Source organism: Ptychodera flava, chromosome 8 (genome assembly GCF_041260155.1).
Source record: "Ptychodera flava strain L36383 chromosome 8, AS_Pfla_20210202, whole genome shotgun sequence".
In the NCBI taxonomy this organism is placed as follows: domain Eukaryota; kingdom Metazoa; phylum Hemichordata; class Enteropneusta; family Ptychoderidae; genus Ptychodera; species Ptychodera flava.
The window spans coordinates 12,654,698-12,676,378 of record NC_091935.1 but is presented as its reverse complement, the minus strand read 5'-3'; the positions used below and the strand labels follow the sequence as shown (position 1 = coordinate 12,676,378).

Below are 21,681 nucleotides of genomic sequence, written 5' to 3'. Positions count from 1 at the left end.
TGATCATCGTCAGAACAATAATTGGACAACCCTAGAAACCGACACAACGCGTGTAGGCCTATAATTTACAAATCTGGACTTTTCATCAGACTTGTCTTAGAAAATCTTCCTAATGAAATATTTTATTGACACGGTAATTTCAGTTTAAGTGAAGTTTTTACAATACAAAATGCAGGAAAACCCCGCAGAGAATGAAGATACGACTCTGAAATAAATGCGCCCCAGTTGATGTTCGTCACTTGAGGGCAGCAGCATCGCCAGATGAAAGTGTCTGTTTTTTTTTCTAATCTATCGTAAACATGAAGGCAGGTCGAGAAAACGACCGTCCTCATCCTTTTAATGCTAAACCGTAATTTCGAAGTTGGACGACATTATGGATTTTTATCCGATGAGATCTGACAATCGTATATCTATTACCCCATCGCGCTTCAAATATTAGACTCTAAAAAGTTGGACGATATTTTCGATTTGATCCGATATCACCCGATAAAGCTCACTTCTAATATCAAATTTTGACTTCTAAAATAAAGTCTTATGTTAGATAACAGAGGTTGAAGTAGATAGTTTGTAGGAAAATATCACATAAAGACATAATTTCTGGCATAGTCTCATGTAAGACGGGTGAGAGTGTGGCGGACGCCGCACATGCTGTATTACCATTGTCTGATTGAAGAGCATGCCGGGCATCTCCAACTTACCAATCCTTCTACATTAGAATCTAACCCAGAAGTTACTAGACAATATTATCGACATTATCCAAATTATCCTATAAAACAGCATGTCTGGCATCTATCATCCCCTCTGGTAATATTAGACTCTTAGTCAAACATTATTATTCGATAGTGCCTACATTGCCAATGTCGCGCCATCCTCGATGGTCAGATATTAGAACATTATATGTTTTCCATACGTATCCAAACTCATGACTTAGTAATTTAAATATTTCCATTGAGAAATGCAAAAAGGTGTGTGATCTCTGGCATCCAGCGTCTGTCGACATGATCGGTACACTGATATATACCTCATTCATTTCCTTCTGAGGTTAAAGGTTACAACTGCATCTTTCCGCCATTTTGTTTAAGTAATCATACTACCCTAAAATAGTTTTCGTCTCAATAACTTGTAGAGGTGTGACCGGTTTTCATGAATATAATGCAGGATTTGACAGACAATCATTCGTGGGAATACTTATTTTCTTGATAAATTCACAGAGTGTAGAATTTGCTAAAATAAACTGACGATATGTCATAATGATTATCCACCATATAGCTGAAATCGTAACGTCCTATAGGTAGACAAATGAAAATAAATAAGTTCTCCAAAACCAACTTGCGCCTGTCTCCTTGTTTACTGCACTCACAAAGTCCCCCCCTCCTTTCTCTGTCAAATTCGAGTGATAACACGTTATACAAACGAGTCGTCACATATAAAACTATTTTTATTTTGAACAAAAGAAGTATTTCGATCCATGAAAAGGATCGTCAACAATTGTCATATAGACTCAAATCTATGACGCACAGGATACAACAAATAACGAAAAGAGATTCCTGGCGCTATGATAAATATGTGTACATTAGAAAGCGATTTATATTTGCGCAGTTTGTGTAAAAAAGAAACGTTACTTTCGCTTTGTTGTCCCCTCGGATTGTAAACATACAAAGGGACTGACGTCACTGACACTAAATAATGATTTCAAGTATTTCAACAAACAGTCTTCTAGACCAATGTTCAGTGTATGCGAAGACTGGAAAGCAGCTTCCCAAGCCAATTAACTTTTGTGAGTCGGCATATACCGACCGAGCTGATCTTTTTTTATCACTTTGGCCCATGGTGCTTCCCTTAGTAGTTCGCGCGTCAAAGTTTTGAAGAGGGCAGGAGTACGTTTATTTCCTTAAAAGTAGGTCAGATTTCGGCATTGTTTTTTCGCAGGCCTATATAGTCGGAAGAGAGTCGTAACCTCATTAAATGCTGGTCTAGTGGCATTTATGATTTCCGGAACAAGGACAGTACATACCTGCCTAAAGTATCCCCAGTGACACTTTGGAGTTTGCGTGAGTGTGTTTGTAAACAATCAGCAAAGTTGTTCAACAAGAAACGTCAGACCGCCTAGAAAATTCTGTTGAGGTAGATGCGAAACGTCAGACCGCATTGAAAATTCTGTGTAGGTAGATGCGAAACACCCAGGGTTTTCTCTCGACTGTGCAATTGCGCAAATTGCGCATTTTGAGCCACTTTCTGTCCTTTAAAAGTTACTAACAGCGCGAAAATCGCGCACAATACACAGCAAGAAAATACGTCCATATAATGGTGACCCAAGCGCATAGTAAACTAGTATTTCTGCCCCATAAAGTGTCAAGTCTGCCCCCTAATTTAAAGAAAGGGGCAGAAATTATCTCCATCGGTGAACATGCAGAGAAAACAGTGAACACCTCTAAACAGCAAACGGGTGCTCGATTATCTGACCACGACAGGCCGGCAGACTGTGACTGGAAAGACAATGTCCTTGCATATATTTTCATGAATCGGCATAAATTTGAAATCATTAACATAAATTTGCACTAGTTTTTTTTACAGAGTTGGGTGGAGTTTGAAAGATTTGGAATTTGTGCTAATCATGAGCAATCCATTAACATAAGGTGATTCCATCGTCATGATATTGTCTAAAGCTTCGATAAGTAGCTGTGATTCATGATTAACGATTTGCTTTTCTTTCGCTTGCCCTGCAACGACCGAGATATTCATCTTCCCGCCAAAACCAAAATGTCAAAAAAGTGAAAGTGCGCATATAGCAATGTTTGCATCCTATCTGCTTCACTTATAGCAATATTTTGTGTTGCGCACTGAAACGCTCGTTGACTTTGATTGAACAAATCGTTTTAACGGTTTTGTCCGGAATGCGATCGATACCTTATACGGTTGGTTAGTCTGTTCGTCTGCAGTGGTATACGGGCCATTCCTCGTTGCGTCACCAGTAACCTCACTTTGACGACGGGTATTTTACAGGGTGTAAGGGAGTGTTTGAAGGTCAGCTTGGGTATATCAATGGTGAATCTTATATCAGCCCCTCTGTTTCTGAAGAATTCATGTTTTAGCACTCCAATAATGTGAACAAGGCAACCAAAATAACTACAATGTTTGAAATCATGGTTTTGAAAATTCAAGCTACAATGGCCACAAACCCGCCTTGCAATCAATTATATCACCAGTTGAAATCGATTTCTTGGCGAATGACAAAAGCAAACTAAACACACATACACACTGACGAACGGCCATCTGCAAAATTGGACAGCAGCACTTGTGGTTGTCTTTCACAGTTCGTGTCTGTTGCAACATAACTTTGCGTTTGCTGGCAAAAGTGCTAGGAAGCGAGGGAACTTGAGTTAATTGCATCGCAGTGTGGGAATCGTTTGTGGATTTAATTAGAGTGACAAGACAATGGTTAATTCTTGCCTGTCTTTTGTGTAGCCATTCAAAAGGTATTGACGCGCGTTTCTCGCATTCATCGGGTCCAGATTACATTATCTGTCGAGTTTTGTTCGGGTGTACATAGTGCGTCGCACAACGTAGTCCTGCCCAGGTACATCCACACTGTCTGACATAGTTGATCCGTCGTAAACAGCTTTCTTGGTCAAGATAAAGGTAAGAAAAAAAAGTACGAGTTTACCACTTTTACTATCAATTACAGGTCGATAGTCCTTGCAACAGTACGTGTCACACACAAGCAAAAACGTCGTTTTGTGAGCACGCCATGCCAGTTGTCAAACGTTTTAGGTGTGGTCGGTTTCGTTTGATAAGACCCTCAAAAAATGCACAAATAATTTCCATTGACAATCTCAGTATCTCGAATAACACTCACTGACATTTGGCGAATTTTCTTTGCTCTGTCTCGCGACTTTGATCCAAGAAGATAAAACATTTGTAAAAATCCATAAGTTTAGAAAGAAAATTTAGGTTAGCTTGCATGAATCATATGGCGGACTGGTCTTCTTGGGTTCCGCGAAAACATTATCACGCCCATGTTTTTTTTATTTGTTGGTTAGATTCGGTGGTGTTGCATTGCTCTCACCGTGGAGGTATACAGACTATCTCTGTGATTTCATCGATGCACCAACGGTAGCTCTCATAAATGTTTTTTTTCCTTGGGGAAGTACGTTTTAGTAGATCATTGACATCCACCCATGAAGGCCGTCCATTGTAATGCGTCAAAGTGACTTCATCCTACGCATATATTTTTCCATGTTACATGTATACTGTATATGCACTGAAGGTGCAAGACATGTCACTGTTGACGGCAAAAACTGTTTGTTGAAACGTTCAGACAGTGCGGTCCTCCAAACTTACAGTTTTTAAACTGTCTCACGTAAACCATGGCCTACCTCCATGCGTAAACCTACCTCTTTCACAAGTATAAGAACAACAGTTAGCGGTCACCGTGAGAATGTGGCACTGGAGAAATAATCTACCTAACATTTAAAGGTCCCGGAGCCATACTTGGATAAGAAATTAAATTTTGAGTTCATAAAAGTGGTCAAAACTATATACTCCATAGACCTTGAGATAAGTCCATACACAAGGCATTATGTATTGTTATAATTTGAACGTCGGCTACCCCGAGGCCAATTGTGCCTTAAAGGGGTAGGTCATTTACTAGCTTTATGTAAAAGCAAACTGGCCAATTTGATAAACAATTCCAAGGAAAACAATTGGTTTACACCATGTAAATACTCAATATTAACATCGACTAATGCCAGAACCAGGGATTGAGAACTGTCCCTTTAACATTGGGGATGTCTTCCGCCACGCCTTAGCTCAAAGTACCAAAAAGTTATGAAGCATGGCCACCGAGTCATATCTCTAAGGGGATGGTAGTATTCGTCCCAAGTCAGTCGTAAATACTTATATTGCCGCTTTTCAATGTAACACCAAACTGTCTTGGTCAATATTAACCCTACAAACAATGAAAAGAATTAGCATTAATCTTTATCTAGGCGCTATAACATTTTAGCATTTGTAAAAACTCTCTCTTTATCTCCATGATTTGACAAAGTCGGGGCGTCGACCTTTGAACCTTTCGCTTTCACTCTAAATTATGCACACCGGTTATGCAACAGTTTTCAATCGCATTCTTCGAAACTACAAAGACCGAACGCGATTATTATTCAAGCTGCCGCGCACTGTCCTTCATGTCCGAAGACCATTTCGAATGTGTGAATCGAGCGAAGCAAAACAACGCTTTGTTTATCAGGCGTAGACCAGAACGCGTCTGGGCCTTGGAATAGCTGGAAGTTGATTCAAATCTCGAGTTTGTTGAACAGCAGGGTAAGTAAAGCCAGTTTTGAACGGACGGTGACTCCCTCTTCCAACGGGCATAGAAACTGTAAGTTTACTAGTGGCATTAGCTGGCATCGGCGTTTTGCTCTTGCCACGCTGCGCTCTATTTTAATGTTTGCTCCAATCATGGAGGTAGAACCCCATGCATAAGCTTAGTGTACCTGTCAACTGCATGTTCGGACGGGTTGCCAGACTGCAAGCATCTAGCAACTTTAGTAAGTTTCCGTGCAGTTGGCTTCCGGGCTTAAACATAATAGTCCATAGCAAAGGAGCTATCAGAATCTCATGTCGGACGAAAGCGTGTACCATACAGTCATTTAAAATACTTGGTTTATGTGTGTCCCGTGCACGCAAATGAATCGTGCCATGTTTTCACGCCATCTTTACCGTGAAAGGTACAAGCGAGTTTTCTGAGTACTGGCACAGCGGATGCACTAAAGGAAGCCAACAATGCTCTGCCTCACAAAATGTGACCGCAAAATGTGACCGATACGTCGTGCAGTAACTTCTCAGCGTTGAAATCATTCATTCACGACATATAGGCTCTGAAAGTATCATAATATAGTACCCCATTGCCTCTCTCCACCATCTAGTGTTGCTGTTAAGAATGAAATTACCAATTTGTACTGCCACGTGTTTTTCAGAGGAACATTATTAACTTGCTTCGAAATATGCAATGTTATTCGGTTGAAGGTGGCCTTGAATTTGATAGAGGTATGGAGCAGTTCCCTAATTTGCTAATACCGTTTTAGAGTAGTCGATCGGTGGGTAAAATTCAAATCGTTATTGAAACGATTATTACACGAAGGGAAAGTGATCTTACAGATCGTCGCAAAACAGAGTGTTTAGAGACCTTGTGCGCTATTCGCTGCTTATTTTTATCGCTGTGATTTTATGATGGTATCCCAACGGTATTGATTCTAACGGTCAACCAGTTAGTTTTGCTTTCGTTTAAATATAGATAGTAGAGGGGGGACGTCCAGTGTTTTAATGGTTAAAACCCCCTTCGACACTAATGTTTGAAAAGCTGAAACCGCAAACACTATGTTAACGTAAGAGTGATCAGATGAACGAGTAAACATGTGTGCGCCATCCATCAACCTCTTTATGTTTGTACTTGCATGTTGGCCTTTATTCCGTGCCCGAGGCTGATGGAAAGATGGTCTCAACGTCGCGAAAGTACTGTTATGATAATTGAGGCATTGAGTCTGATATTCTCTACCAACTCTTACTAATCGTTGCTTTCAAACGATCGTTAGTAGGCATTTGCCATAGAAGTTTCACCATCCAAGAATCATTCAAACCCGCTCAGAGTACAACAAAGTTGCCAGAGTAACAACAATGAGTAGACTGCGAAATATCCACCATCTTGTTTACTGAACAAACAAGTGCTGCAGCGAAGGCGATTGCCGAGCAAGCTCAAGCGGTTGCTCGTGGAGCAACCGGTTAGGTTTCCGTGGCGGCACCGTAGTTCTGCATCAGCTGATCATGGCATGAAATCAGAAAAATATCATAATTCAACTCTAAACACAGCAAGTGATGATGAGAACGCGATAATGATAGGAGTGATCGTTGAACATATTTCTTTCTCCGATCAAGGTCCCGTCGTGTATTTACAGCGGCATCAGCTGCTGCCGATTGTGATTCACCAGAAGATACACAGCCTTGTCACTCAAGGAAAAGGTTTCAATTATTAGGCGATTTTGTTCATGCGTCGAACTCTCGAATAGTGCATGCATTTTCAAATGCCGTGTGATCGAAGCTGTTTTGATGACCTTCTTAAAAATGTGCACATTAAATATCGATTCCTCTTCATAATTGCAGAGTAAAATCGCAGGCATCTAATTATTATGGCCTTATGGCCACGCATTATGACCCATGCTGACCTCGCCCAATGATTATGACACTGCCTTTCTATAAATAAAGCGTAACACTCTCTCGTAATCACCATATGACACGCTGACGTGCAAGCCTGGACGAAAAAGACCGCAAGTATACAAAAACCTGCGAACAGGTATTCTGAATCTCAACTTTTTACCATTCTTTTCTGATCTACCACTTTTTGGGGCTCATTTTAACGCTCTTGAAGTTGGAAAAAATTTTCAGTGTCTTAGTTTTTTGAAAGTTGAAAATTTTATTTTTGCCCATAGAGTTAACATAGGGATGCGGCCATTTTGGATTTAAAATATTGGTAAATGTAACTTATAGGTACTATGTTCCTGTAGTACCGAACTTAGCACGGTGATCTCTGATTTTTATTCTTGATTTGGTAAGAGTATGGTTAAAAGTCTCCGTTCTGGTAAGTTTGAACAAAAATTGAAAGTTCACTTTCGAGGCACGCATGGCTGCAAAACCTTTCATCACATCATGGCATCGTAAACGTATGAAGAAGAGGAAGGTCACCTTGGATGCATTGAACTTCAACGTGACCCCAAGATATTTATAACCATACGATGTAAAGATAAACGGACAGTCATCACGATTGTGATAGCTGTTGGAAAAGATGAATGATTTGGAAAATTCAGTGCAAAACATTGGAGTGAACAAATCAATTGTAATGTAAAGAGTAAACGCCAAAACTTGTAAATCGTAGCACGTGACGTATGATTAATGTGGATCGAAAGTACTAAAACTTAAGTTGCACATGTCGGGCGTGAAAAGCACTACGGGATTTTAAAAATGATAAACCCAAAACACAACACAATATTTGGTGCACCAATAAAGCATTTAGAGCTTTTTTCCGTGCAGACATCGGTAATTTTGTCGTGAAGGGTGGGAATAAAGTTTTACAGATTGAAATCTGACAGCACTTGCTGTTAAAAATTCTAACTCACTGTTTGAAAAGATTCGTGTGATATTAACCGATGAGACATGCTTAACATTCGTAAAGATTGCTGTACAAAGGTAATGAAGTAAACTTACACATCAACAACTGCAATGCAACCAATTTATATTTGTGATCTCGATGTTTTTGGAATTTCGTTGTAGGGCGTGTGCAGACACGGCACCGACCATCAATTGTCAATAAACATGTTCACCGTGTACTTGGTAAAGCCCCGCCCAGCAAATGAACTGTGTTTTCAAAAATGGGGAGATTTCACATTAGTCACCAAAGGCTTAGGTACAACCCTGCATGTCAATGAATCTGAGTAGCAGTGTATCGCAGTGGATCTTTAAAACCCTTATCCAGCCAAGTTCATATGTCACACTCAGGATAAATTGGTCAAAACTAGAGAAGCAGTGAAGCATAACATGTCCAATCCCACATGTTGCACTTGAACAAACTATTAAACCTTTGGAGGTCCCTGAAACATATATACAGTAACCATGATTGTTACCGACAAAAACTACAGTAACAGACCAAGCATAGTGGGTGAAAATAAGGAGGATTACAGCTCAATCTCAATACTGACTTGGCTGATAGGCAGTGATACTGTCTGACTTTAAAAGGGCAAAGCTCGTCCTACTTGTTATTATCACAAGATCCCTCGGAGTGGCACTGATAGTGAAGGCTGCTGGGATGATACCAGCATTAATCTACCATAAAGCTTACTGCATGAGTTTCGCAACAACATACACGAGTAATTTGCATCGCCACGGCATAAGTGAACCGCTGAACAACATATTGACCGTTCACGTTGTTAATAGCTGAATATTCATGAACATATCGCACTAATTTATTTCCATCGTGTGGTAAACGACTTAAACCTGCCCCGCTCAGTATCCACTGAAATAATCATCCATATTTTTATCGTTTAATATGCATTTTCAGAGTTGCTTTTGTCGCGATACCAGGAAAGTCTCCTCTGCTTGAGCTGTACTTATGCAACTGAAAGCAGTGAACTGACCATGCTCAAGAGAAAATGATAAATATGTAGCACCATATTATAATCACCAAAGTGTTCATGTGTTGGCAAAACTGAAGAAAAATGTGGCTTTATTTTATGCCTTATTACAAGCACACGTGTGGCCTAACGGGCATGTTTTAGTTTATGACCACGAATAAAAACACCTAACACCAGTAGATTACAGCGATAAAAAAACTGGGCTTCACATGCTGTAGGTGGGGCTATTCTTGCCATCACTGTCTTTCTCTAACCCTGTGTTGTCAACCGGCAAATGTCTACACGCATGCGTTAGAACAATGAAACATAGTAATGAAGCGGAGAAATCAACCAAACAATGGTTTTGAACTGTCGAGGTTAAACATTCCTTTGTTTTGTCTTTGCAGGAATTGTAAGATGTGGGCGGTATTCGTGGGTGCGATATCATTAATTCTGTTACGTGGTTCTGTGCATGCGCAGGTAGGTGTACGTTTTGCTGGCCACGTCCTCTTTACAGGCTGATTTCAGACTTTTCAGGCGATGCCATTGTTGTGTGACTCATCAATTTACATCGACCCTACCCAGTCAAACAACGAAGTTGATCTACCAGCATGAAACGGGGAAAAAAGTAAAAGAGGGCATTTGCACGATATTCTCGAGGTCTTATAAAGGTATAATGTGTCATTTTCGAGTGGAATTAATCTGAGAATTTGATTTGTGTCAATAGGTTTTGCAATCGAACCCCTCACAGGGGTTGTTATTTAAGCGCCAGGTATTGATCTGATCAATATGCGGATTTTATTTATAGTGTGAACTGTCATAACATGCTGGCTCAAATTATTCATTTTGAGAACTTACGCATGTTAAACAACGCACTTACCATTTCCGAATGTTGCTCTGCATGATGAGCGCAGTAATCATAAAAACGTATCATTATTGTGTGGATCTATTGGCCACAGGCCTTTATGTGCATAATAACAGTTTCAAAACCTTGACTAGGAGGCTGTAAATATGAATTGCCCTCGTGGCTGACATTTACTCTCGTTAACGTACACAAGTCTTCCCAACTTCCCAACCTAAAACAAAAGGAGCTGCGAAATTTACTAATGATTTATTTCCTAATATAGCTACTTGACAGCATATCACGTATAAACAAAAACAACAACAGCAACAGCAACAACTGAATACAAACAATTGGCAATGGTCCTTTATGAATTAAGAATGCAATTCATGTATTTTTAAAGTAATTTTATAGGGTCTATAGTAATGTTTCTCCAGCCCTCCCTCTTTGGTGCGAGCGACGACACAGCGCCCCCTAACGATGTCGTCCTATTAACAGCCAGATGGCATAACTACAGTCGCAGCCGTCAACAGATTTGATTATTTTTTCCTCAGCAAAAATTGGTCACGGCGACAGGATGCAGTTCAACCAAAGGTTGCTTCATGTCGCCAGCAGGCTGCACCGATGTAGAAGACTGTGACGTCATGGTGACGTGGGCACCCAAGGCTGGTTCAGACCTACTGATGACCATCGAAATACTGGGCAAACTACGACCTGGAGAGATGTACGTCGGCGTTGGATTCTCAAAAGATGAATACATGGTAGGTGAAGAATAAGTAAATAATATATTCGATATATATATATATATATATATATATATATATATATATATATATATATATATATATATATATATATATATACACAGTATAAACTAAATTGAAAAACACAACTACATCTGAGTGTCTCTGCACAGCAAATTTTTGGGGCTTTGGGGCATATATATATATATATATATATATATATATATATATATATATATATATATATATATATATATATATATATATACATATATAATATATATATATATATATCTCAGCAAAATTCGTGTGGCACAGAATGATAAAGTGTTACACCAACTGGCCAGTGCAAAAGGACGGTTTAATTAAATTTGCTTACACGCCTATGTGGTGTGTTGGATAACTAACATGCAAGCTTTATACTGATAGGCCTATTTTATGTATTTTATAATGATAAGCGGAGAAAATTGTTATTACACTTTACTCATGTGAAGTACTAGGATATCATTGATACCGCACAAATACAGATTTAATTCCTTTGAATACAAACTGGGGAGCCTCAAGCTGTTCAGGTACTGTATCGCTGAACGTAACAACTCCCCAGACTACTGGTGACAAATGCGAAACGCCGTTTGCGTCCAGTGACGTACATCCTCGTGGTTGGTTCTTAGTGCTGATAAATCCAAATGAAACGCTATGAAGGCGCCATCATTATTTACTTTTATCAAATTATTTCTGTCACGGGAGAGATACTTCACTCACTGATCTAATTTTTATCTTTCTGCAAACAGGGAAGCGACGATGTTTGGTCGTGTGTATCTTCAGGCGGTCAAGTCACTGTGGACCATTCGGTAAACCACGATAAACACAATGTTCCCCTGATGTTAGCAGACGTGAGTATATGGCTACTACATTGGAATAATTTTCAGAGCAAATGATGAACTTATACTTTGTATAGTATAAGTACGTATACACGCTTGCATTATACGGTGATAATTTTCACAGCAAATTTTGAATTTGGACTGGAAGAACAATATTCAAGGACTAGGTGGGGAGACTCTTCGAATTAAAACCCGCATACATGTTTTTCAATGTAAAATGTATACCGGTTTTCTATGAATTTCATATAAATTTTGACACCCATCCCACAATAGCTTTATATACAGAGATAGCGAAGTTTAGTTCACTCCTTCTGCACTCTACTTACCCTTCCAATACATGCGTGTACAGGGAACGGTGACCGATTTCACCGGTATCGTGGAGAATTCGGCCATCCAGTGCACCTTCACACGTCCCAAGGCTATCATTATCCAGACCGAGGGCCATGATCCAGAAAATTTCGACCTAGCCGAGGACTACCATCTCTTCATCGTCCGAGCTGGCGTCTGGAGCATGGGCGGTGAGTTGAAAACTTTGAAAACCGTCTCTTTGACATTTTGAAATCCACTTTGAAAAAAGTGATTGTATTGGGATATTATTCACTTAAGGTAGTGTACGCCTCGAAAGTGAAAGACTTTAACTTTTGCCCAAACTTTCTTCAGTGAAACTTTCAATCATGCTCTTGCCAAATCAACAATAAAAATCGGGGGTCACCGCGCAAAGTTCAGAATTAGAGAAACGAATTACCCAATATTTTGCTGTATTTGAAATTCAAAATGGCTGCCGTGCCTATGGGGAAAATTAAAGTTTGGAATTTCCAAAAACTAAGACGGTGAAAATTTTTCTTTCTCCAAGAGCTTTAAAATGAGCCCTCAAAAGTGGTAGATCAGAAAGAATTGTACAAACTTGAGAGTCCAAATATCTGTCCCCGCGGCGCGTTAGATTTCTGGGAAGTACAAGCCTATGTATATGACGGTAGAAAGTGAAGATGTGTACATCACATTTGATAAAATGTGACATTGGATGTGTAAGCACTCTCGCACCTGTTTTATCTTTCCAGGGCGGACACTCAAGGGCAAACACCGTGAAGTACCAATCATCACCAAGAACAGAATTGACTTCAGTGCCATGACTGTCGACTCGGGAATCGCGCAAAGACCCATTCTTCTCAAGTGCCACGGTAAGATTTCTTTCAACACGTAGACCAATCAGAGGCAGCCTCATTCCTAACGTCCGTTCCCCACGGCCTGGGTTGTCCCCTCTTGTTTTGAAGGGAGGACCCTGGTTGAATAAGTACCCATGGTTAGCGAATTTGTCTCATTCCTTGTACATGCTAGCATGTGCTGTCGCATATACTCATTCAACTATACACGCATTGGCTTGTATGATGCATTGCAGACAGCAATAAAGTCCAACGTATCACTTGAAAAAACAAATATGCTCCCCAGACTGAATTTCAGAGCGGATGATAGTCTTTAGTTAGAATTGCAAATATTAGTTTCGTGTAATTTTGTTGTCCATGTTACCCGAAGCAAATCGCTTTTCTCTCGCTCATTGGTTCATTACAAGTGTTCGGGTTCTCAATGCTGTCCAAAACCCAGACAAGATTGTCGTATAATGTAACTCTGGTTACCAGGCTTTCTTGCAATCTTCCTGTCGCACACTTTCACATAATGTTTCCATGTATTTTATTTCTTCTTTTTTTAGGAGCTCTTATGGTGTTCGGTTGGATTGGATGTGCGAGTATCGCAATCATGCTTGCCAAACACTTCAAAATCATTTGGCCCAACTCCTCCCTCTGTGGCGAGAAAGTCTGGTTTGGTGTAAGTGTCAATATTTCATGTGGTTTTTCATGTCAGGAGCACTAGAAGGGTGTGCCGTCGTGTTCAGAAAGAAAGGATAAAAGAAGAAAGACACGATTTTAGAAAGCCAAATTATTTTCATCCTACTCTGTGTATGTGTGTTATATCAGCGTGCCGATCATGCCAAAGCGTCGTTTCTTGTGTGGTGAAGGCATACACCGGCTGTGGTGACGTAGTACCAGTACTTCAACGCACCTCTCAACAAACATAGAAAGCTTGTTGAAATAGAATAATCAAATTACAGTGCTCGTTGCCTAAAGCAGAGCGTTATAAATAATAACACAAATAACTTCAAGTACAAAGTAATTATATCTGCTACTTAAGTTTCATGCATCCTGCAATCATCAGACAGAACTAAATTATCCTTAGATCTTCACTCTCATTTATATGGATATTGCGTGCCATTATACTGTGGTTTTCGGTGGTGTTGAAATTTGATATATAATTTTATTTTATTTGCGACCGACATTTTGAAATAATTCGGAGCGTTTATTTAACAGCGTAGGTTTATCAGCATTGATTGTGCGTAGCTTTTCTGATAGACAAAAGAATGCATAAAACTTAAGGAACTGATATTATTGAACAGACACTAAAGAAAGTTTCTGTCTTGCACTTTCAGTTGCATCGTTCACTCATGATGTTCAACTTCCTTTGTTTCGTCGTGGATTCGTTGTCATATTCGTCCACGTGAAAGGTTTGTCCCGTATCGGTACATGGACCAGGTAAAGTACTTCATTCAGTACTATCAATGTGTAAAGTTCGCCGCAAGATGGCGCTCGGTACATCGTGCAGTGGTACTGGTGTGGCGCCATTTCCGAGCAGGTGCACGAATTAATTGCTAGATTTGACGTCACAGCCACACATTATACAGTATAGAAAGAAATAAATGAATTATACCTTTCTTACGTCTTACTTTTGATAGTTTTGAACGACTTTACTAGGTGCACATAATCAACCGACGATTGCATTTAGTACTTTAGGCAAAGTTTTGGTTCAGGGCTGATCCTCTCCTGTTGCCTTCTTTCACCAAAATATTAAGCTAGAATGCCCCTCAGGGACAGATATTCGGACTTTCAAATTCTTACAATTCTTTTCTGATCTACCACTGGTGGGGTTCATTTTAAAGTTCCTGGAGTAAGAAAAATTTTCACAGTAAGTTTTTCTGTTAGGTAATTTTTTTCTGTTGTATCAAAGTTTGCATGGTGACCTCTGATTTCAGACTTGATAGGAGAGTGGTTGAAAGTTTCACATGAGAAAAGTTTGAGCAAAAATTGAAGTCTTTCATTGTCGAGGAGCACACTACCTTAAAATATTGGTAATAAAACCTCTTTCGTAATATCCATTACTTTCCTTTCCGTAACAGCCAATCTTTATACACGCTGCTTGCGGTATCTCGGCAACTGCACTCGGAGTAATAAACCCCTTCATGGCGCTTCTGAGACCACATCCGGGAACCAAAAGGTGAGAGTTTTAAAGGTCCCTCAAATTGCTTAGACCACAGCAGAATCACATCACAAATCGCAAAGGCTCCTGGACAGTTTTATTTTGGAATTTCTCTAAGGAATGAAACTACAGATTTCTCTCAAAACCTTACGCTGTTCCTGGCGTACAATGTTTGCTTTTGTCAAAACGTTTACCCATGCAGTTTATGTTTTTCTCGCTCACAGGCGTCCATATTTCAATTGGGCTCACTGGGGAGTTGGCACTTCAGCACACATATTGGCAAGTAAGTACTTATTTTTAAATATGTATCATGAATACCTACCAAGCTTTGGAAGAACTTGAAGCCAATAAATAACGTACAAATAGACTTGACACCGACCGACAAGTCAAGATTCCACACAAGTTTAGCCAAAATTTAATTTTAAATACAATACCTTGTGCGAGTCAGTCAAACTATCCATTGTATGGTCTACAAAACCTTACATCATTCTGAACCGATCTAGTGTAAGTCTTGTGTTTAAAGGACCATAGTTACATGTTATGTTCTGTGTGTGAACAGACATTCAATGTCAGACTCTCTGTCCTCGATTTTAAACTTTGTGATTGGAACTGGTCCCCCTGCAAAGGAAGTCCCGTTAGCCTGATCAGATATTCGAGGTAGTGCTCACATAGACTGAAAGATCCCTCGCTCGAGCGCGCTCTCTACGCTCCCCTCTTACATTCTCGAGCGACGGATCTTTCAGTATAGTGCTCACACTGCGCGCTTTGGTTTTTCTTCGTGTTTGACAATGTTGGCACACTTCATCTTTTTTTCCAGTTGCCTGGGTATTCATCGGAATCGACCTGGAGATGTTGGATCTTCCAGACTACGTATTCTGGGTCATGGTTGGATATGTCCTGTTTCACGTTGTCGTAGACATACTCTTGAAACTTGTCATAGGAATCGCCAAAAACGGAGGTGAGCGAGACAAAGAGGAGGGGTGCGGAGCAAGTACGGTATGGTTTGGAGACCAAGGTTAACGCAGGAAGGGACGGGACACGTTGATGAGAGAACGAGAGAGAGAGAGAGAGAGAGAGAGAGAGAGAGAGAGAGAGAGAGAGAGAGAGAGAGAGAGAGAGAGGAAGGGACGGGACACGTTGATGAGAGAGAGAGAGAGAGAGAGAGAGAGAGAGAGAGAGAGAGATTATTATAGCTCTTACAGTTTTTTGATAGTCAGCACAGTACTAGAATAAATCACGTCATCATTTAATACATATCCAATCTTTGACTCTATGTAACAAATAATTATAAGCATTTTGTTAAATGGAAGATTTTTTGGCGTTTCTTTCCAGTTGAACGTAGGAAGACGGAGCAGTACGAAATGGGAAAGAATGGCGATTTACGTATGTCATCGAGTGACGGAAAGACAACTCCTCCTGTAAGTACACCATGCTTCTTGAGAATGTCAATGAACTTGGGTGCATCGTATGACCTTGATGGAAACAGGTGATCAGTAGATCGAGTATGGCGGTGCAATAGCGAGCCAGGAATTTGCATGCAATGCACTTTGACTACTAAGTACCCCTTGTGCTGATATCACTTCTTTCGCTAACGCAGCACGTCTCCTTCCCTCTCTCACAAAATAGTCATTTGTTAAACATCTGAGTGTATGCTCCAATTCAAAGTAACTGTGTGAAGAACAGCCAGATATCTCCACTATGTGCACTAACAGTGAATGTAATTGACTTTGTAACTTCACCTATCAAGGATGCTTGATGTTCCTCCATAGAATTTGTTGACAAACCAAATAATGTGTAATTTAACGACGTACGTGCTCTACCGAGTATACGAAAAAATCTCATTGATACCTGCTTTGATCTTCCAATAAAGCCATAACATCAAACAGTGGTAGTTTGGATAGAAATCTTTTGTAATTCGCCAAGACAATTTTAAAAGGACATTTTAAAAATACAACAGTACGGGAAGGTTTGTGTGATCGCATGGTATATTGTCTAAGTTTGAAGTACAAAAATTACAGGAATGCAATGGCATGAGGACTAAACTATTATGTGATTTAACCCCAATCCTGCCAAAACAGTATCACTTTCCCATCTTCCAAGTCAGTTAAAAGCGGCAATGAGCCAAAATCTATCTGTATTTTTACAGGCTTGAAATGATTATATTATAGCAGGTATAAAAAACATGTTCAAAGTATACAGATATTCAGGGTCCTGCAAATATTCAAGTTTTTGTTAAAAATGCAACATATTGGACCTATATCCTACTTTAACCAACTTGACGTCATGGAATCACACGAACTTGGGAAGATCGAGGTTGGAAATATATGTCAAAGTCACTTTTCGAAACATGTGTATAATCTGTTTTTTTCTCGATTCTTCCGACAGGGATCGGCCGTCGCTACTGCAATAATTGCAATCCACACCATTGGTGTGCTCGGCGTCGTTGCAACAATCATCGTCAACATTGCTTTGTTGTAAAAGCGGTTTCCCTGTCGACCGACAGGAGGGCGCCATCACCTGGGATCCGCTGCCATGAATTAACACTATTGAACTGCAACAGGGACACTAATTGAAATGCGAGCAAATCAAAACCCAATGACCTCCGCGAAACTTTTGTTTTAACAAACCAAACAAAAGCTTGAGCCTTTTTTTACTTTTTTATGTCAAGAGCACTCAATTTTTTGATATTTGATTGGATGTCTGTAAAGAAGTCTTAGACTAAACTGTATTGCTGTCACTTATGTTGTGACATGATGATTCGATACCTTTACCAATGAGAAAAAAATGTGTTTACAATATTTGTTATCTCAGCACCATGGACACCAGTTACCAAGGAAACACCTTCAATAAATCGTCCAATCCCTTTCATTCTATGAAATGTAGATTGAATTTCTGACTGTTATAGCTTTCAAGGTGAAGGCGCGCCAGGGAAAACTGGCTAGTGTATATTTCATGTTACGAATATGTTATCCGTTGTCAAGGGTGTATGAATTAAAGGGAGGTGGTCATCGGAACCCTGATTAAAGGTTGCCAGGGACCCTACGACCGATGTAAATACTGTATCTAGGGTACGTTGGCGATTGATTAAAAGTTGAAACATGTTTGTTAACAATGAATGTTGTAAAATTTATATGTTGCAGCTATGTTGAAGTGATGCATCTAGATATCATGCATAAATACATTGTAATCAAGAAAGTCGCACACGCGCAGTTCCGACGACTGCCTTTCTTTAATGTGTTATTTTTCTTTGATTTCGTCGGACATTTTTTTCTAGTGAAACGCATTTTAGTTGTTATGTATATTTTGTACGGATACTAGTCATTACACAACGCAAAGCGGAAGAAATATATGTTAGGATTTCAGAAACTTGCTAAAAATGCAAGAGTTTCGCAATTTTTTATATTTCATTGATTCTTATTACAATGTAGTCTCGGTCACCAATTTTAGGAACTCCGATTTCTGTCACTCGTTCAGTTGGCAAAAATAATTCAGCTACCACTTATCCTCGTAGAACGAGACACAGTTACAACCATTTACAGTAATAGAGCGCGAAGCCACTGCAGCGAACTGCAATAAACTGCTTGTACTAATTAGTTTCAGCTGTAGCCGTGGCCACTTTGGTGTTGAACAAGGCTACTTGATAAAGACCAAAAAGTCTGCTTGTACAAAGGCAAAACTGGCTCTGTCTGAGGCTCGAGTTGTAAATGAGAGTTTACGATTGGCACCCTGTGTTCAAGATTAAGATACGGTGTCATAATACCATGCACTGGTCCATGTACAAATCTTTTTTTATTTCAACTTCCCCAGACAAACTGTCTGCATGGGACATACAATGTTGTCGACTTTGCTAGCTGGCTACAGCTGAAACTAATTAGTGTGAGCAGTTTTATTGCAGTTCACTGCAGTGGCTTCGCGCTCTATTACTGAAAAGGGTAGTATTTAGTTTGCCTGAAATGTTTTCGAAAAAAAATAAAAAAAAAACACAATACAGGGAAAGAAGGCTCAGATTGTCTGTTATTTGTGACTGTAAGTTGTAGCGTGACAACTGCAACACGGAGTGACTTCAATGTAGTCTGTGTAAGTCAGTCTACTAAGTGAAGGCAGATGGCGCTCTATTAGAGTTGTCATGATTTTCTGGAATTATGGACGAATGTGCTGTAGCCGAGACGCCGGCATTACTCACATGTAAATGGCAGTAGAATTTACTACCCGCTTGTTATAAGACGACACCGGGACGATAGTAGCTGTGTCCCCTTCATATACCATTTTATGAATACATGAACTGCTTCGTAACTGATACAAATGCATGCACAAAATTTCATGAGTTCCAGGCAGTGCGCGCCTCGAAATTGAAAGACTTGACTTTTGCTCAAACTTTCCGTAATTCGAAATCAAGAATAAATATTAGGGGTTATGGTGCAAAATTTGTTTCTGGAGAAACGAACTACTCACTTTCTGGTGACACTTGAAATTCAAAATGGCCGCCCTCCCTGTCTCATCTCTATTGGAAAAAATTAAATTTTCGATTTTAGAAAAATAAACTGGTGAAACCTGCATTTGCTTCGTAAGCTTAAAATTAGCCCCTATAAAGCTTAAGTAGTAGGTTTGAAGGGTAGCATAAAAATTGAGTCTCAATGTCTGTCCCCTAACACTTTATGTTTTGCGAGAGTCAGATGGTGGCCTCTATGATGATTCTTTGATGTTCACATCTGTACTTACAATCACCTTATTCTATTCAAGTACATTTATATCATTTGCCAAACATATATTAATATACAGATACAGCTAGCTTGTTATTGGAAAAAAAATCGTTCATTGTTTCCTCATAGGCTGCCATCTATAGTGAATCAACGTTTTCGGTAAAGTTCCTACAATTTTTTTGCACACATCAGTTACATCTATTTCTATTAAAGAATGTTCAGAATAGTTTTAGTACGCTCTGAAATGTATAGTGAATCAATATTTTCGGTGAGATGATAAATTAAAATTTCTTGGACACACACATACAAATTAACAGATATAGCTAGTTTTTGGAAATTGTAAATAGTTTGCCCAGTCGACTCCTAGAGATATTGTGACTTGATGTTTTAGGTGAAATTCTAAAATCACCTGAATACGTCATTTGGGCCATATCGGCCACAACTTGCGAAAATGCATGTGCAAAATTTCATGACCCTTCAAAAATCCTTGCTCGAAAAATGGCGCCCCCTAAAATCATCGGCCCTCCCCTGTAATGTCAATCCGGTCCCTAAACAGGATTTAAAGCGAGGCTTTCCGATTGAGATTGATTTTGTCATGTCATGTGAAGAAAAACATCTTAACAAAGAGAAGAGGGAATATTTATCTCTGTATTGACTTTCCAGCGAATGTACGAGTGCGAAAAAAGATTCCTCTGAAAGCGGGAGTGAATAAAGTCGCCAGAATTCGCACAGTTGAAAAAAATAATTTTGAGTGAAGTAGGGAGAAAAATATAATGCTCCCCAATCAATCTTCCAAGCCCCAGGATATCTAATGGTTCACCCTTAAGTTCGTAGAAGTCCGATCATAGTGGATGCTCCAGACCAACCTTCCACACATCAGGATTCATTAACTATTTTTTCAATCAAGTCGTGAAAAACAACCACCATGCATCAAAGATATCACAGACTTTATACGGAAAATTGAAACAGTCAAAGTTCTGACCAATGTGACATTGGTAACACCAGACGCAGTTTCAAGAAGACAATTGAATCAGTCGGCAGAGCATTGAATCAGCAAACATCATTAAACGATTACATGACAAAAAAACACAAAATAAACAAAAACACCAGCAAAATACATACTAGCCGTGTTAGAAGTAATCATCAAAAACTACACACCTGAATTTAAGAATTAATTTTACCGACAATATGTGCGTGAATTATTGGATCTCCAGCATAACCGGAAATAGGTTTCATTACATTTCACGGGACGGGAAGACAGAACAAATATTGCCCTGGCCGAGATTCAGAGACGAGTAGTTCTGCTTGATCATTGGAATGCAACACGAGCTCAATTAATTTACATCAAACATCAACAAAATGCATTCAACTTTGAAATTTTCGTTCGAAAGTTCTTCTTAAGAAATTACATATTTAGACCTAATTATCTATGCAGGTCATCGATGCAACAAAGAGAACACTCTCGACATCAGAACACACACAAGATGCATTTCAGTTCTTACTTGACAGCAAAGCAGCTTATTACCCAGCAAGATCACAGAACAGAAACAACATTATCTGTTGCTCCTTGAAATCCAAATTACATCGACTATTCAGCTCTTAGTTTATGCAAATACAAATACATGGTTTCTTATGATTTCTATATAATTAGCGTTTTTAGGGAGCCGTTATTATTTAGGTCGGGGGTCGGAGGACTTGCATCAGAAACTCTGAAATTTCGAGTAACCCCCTGCCAACCATGACGAATTTGAGTACCTCCTCTCTGACAAAGAAATTTTGACTCACCCCCCTCCACTTAGAAAAGTTAAATATCAATAAATGTATTTTTAGAATTTAAAAAAAAAATCCCCAGTATTAGTAAAGACCCTTGAAATCCTGCTGTACCCTGCTAGATTATCATCGGTTATCTTATGACGGTTGAAAAAGATTAAACCAACAAAATGAATACAAAGTCGCAACAAATTAATTTTGTAGATATAAATGCTCATGCTATAACCAGTAGCCAACCATATAGTATTGTTTACTTTGGATGAGTATCATGACAGGGTTTTCACTATG

General features: G+C 39.4%; 2 protein-coding genes across 2 annotated transcripts; both read left to right on the top strand.

Moving 5' to 3' along the window:
* The first annotated feature begins 7,302 nt into the window (after nt 1–7,302).
* On the top strand, nt 7,303–15,206 carry LOC139138514 (putative ferric-chelate reductase 1). Its single transcript, XM_070706919.1, has 10 exons — nt 7,303–7,345; nt 9,563–9,635; nt 10,551–10,757; nt 11,531–11,632; nt 11,970–12,138; nt 12,679–12,798; nt 13,326–13,441; nt 14,100–14,202; nt 14,844–14,941; nt 15,148–15,206. The coding sequence occupies exons 2-8, from the start codon at nt 9,573–9,575 to the stop codon at nt 14,169–14,171; spliced, it is 849 nt and encodes a 282-aa protein (XP_070563020.1). The 5' UTR covers nt 7,303–7,345; nt 9,563–9,572; the 3' UTR covers nt 14,172–14,202; nt 14,844–14,941; nt 15,148–15,206.
* Nucleotides 14,907–17,401, top strand: LOC139139526 (putative ferric-chelate reductase 1). The gene is made up of 5 exons (XM_070708438.1): nt 14,907–14,941; nt 15,148–15,206; nt 15,741–15,881; nt 16,256–16,341; nt 17,309–17,401. Exons 1-5 carry the CDS (start codon nt 14,907–14,909, stop codon nt 17,399–17,401), a joined length of 414 nt encoding a protein of 137 aa, XP_070564539.1.
* Nucleotides 17,402–21,681: the final 4,280 nt, after the last annotated feature.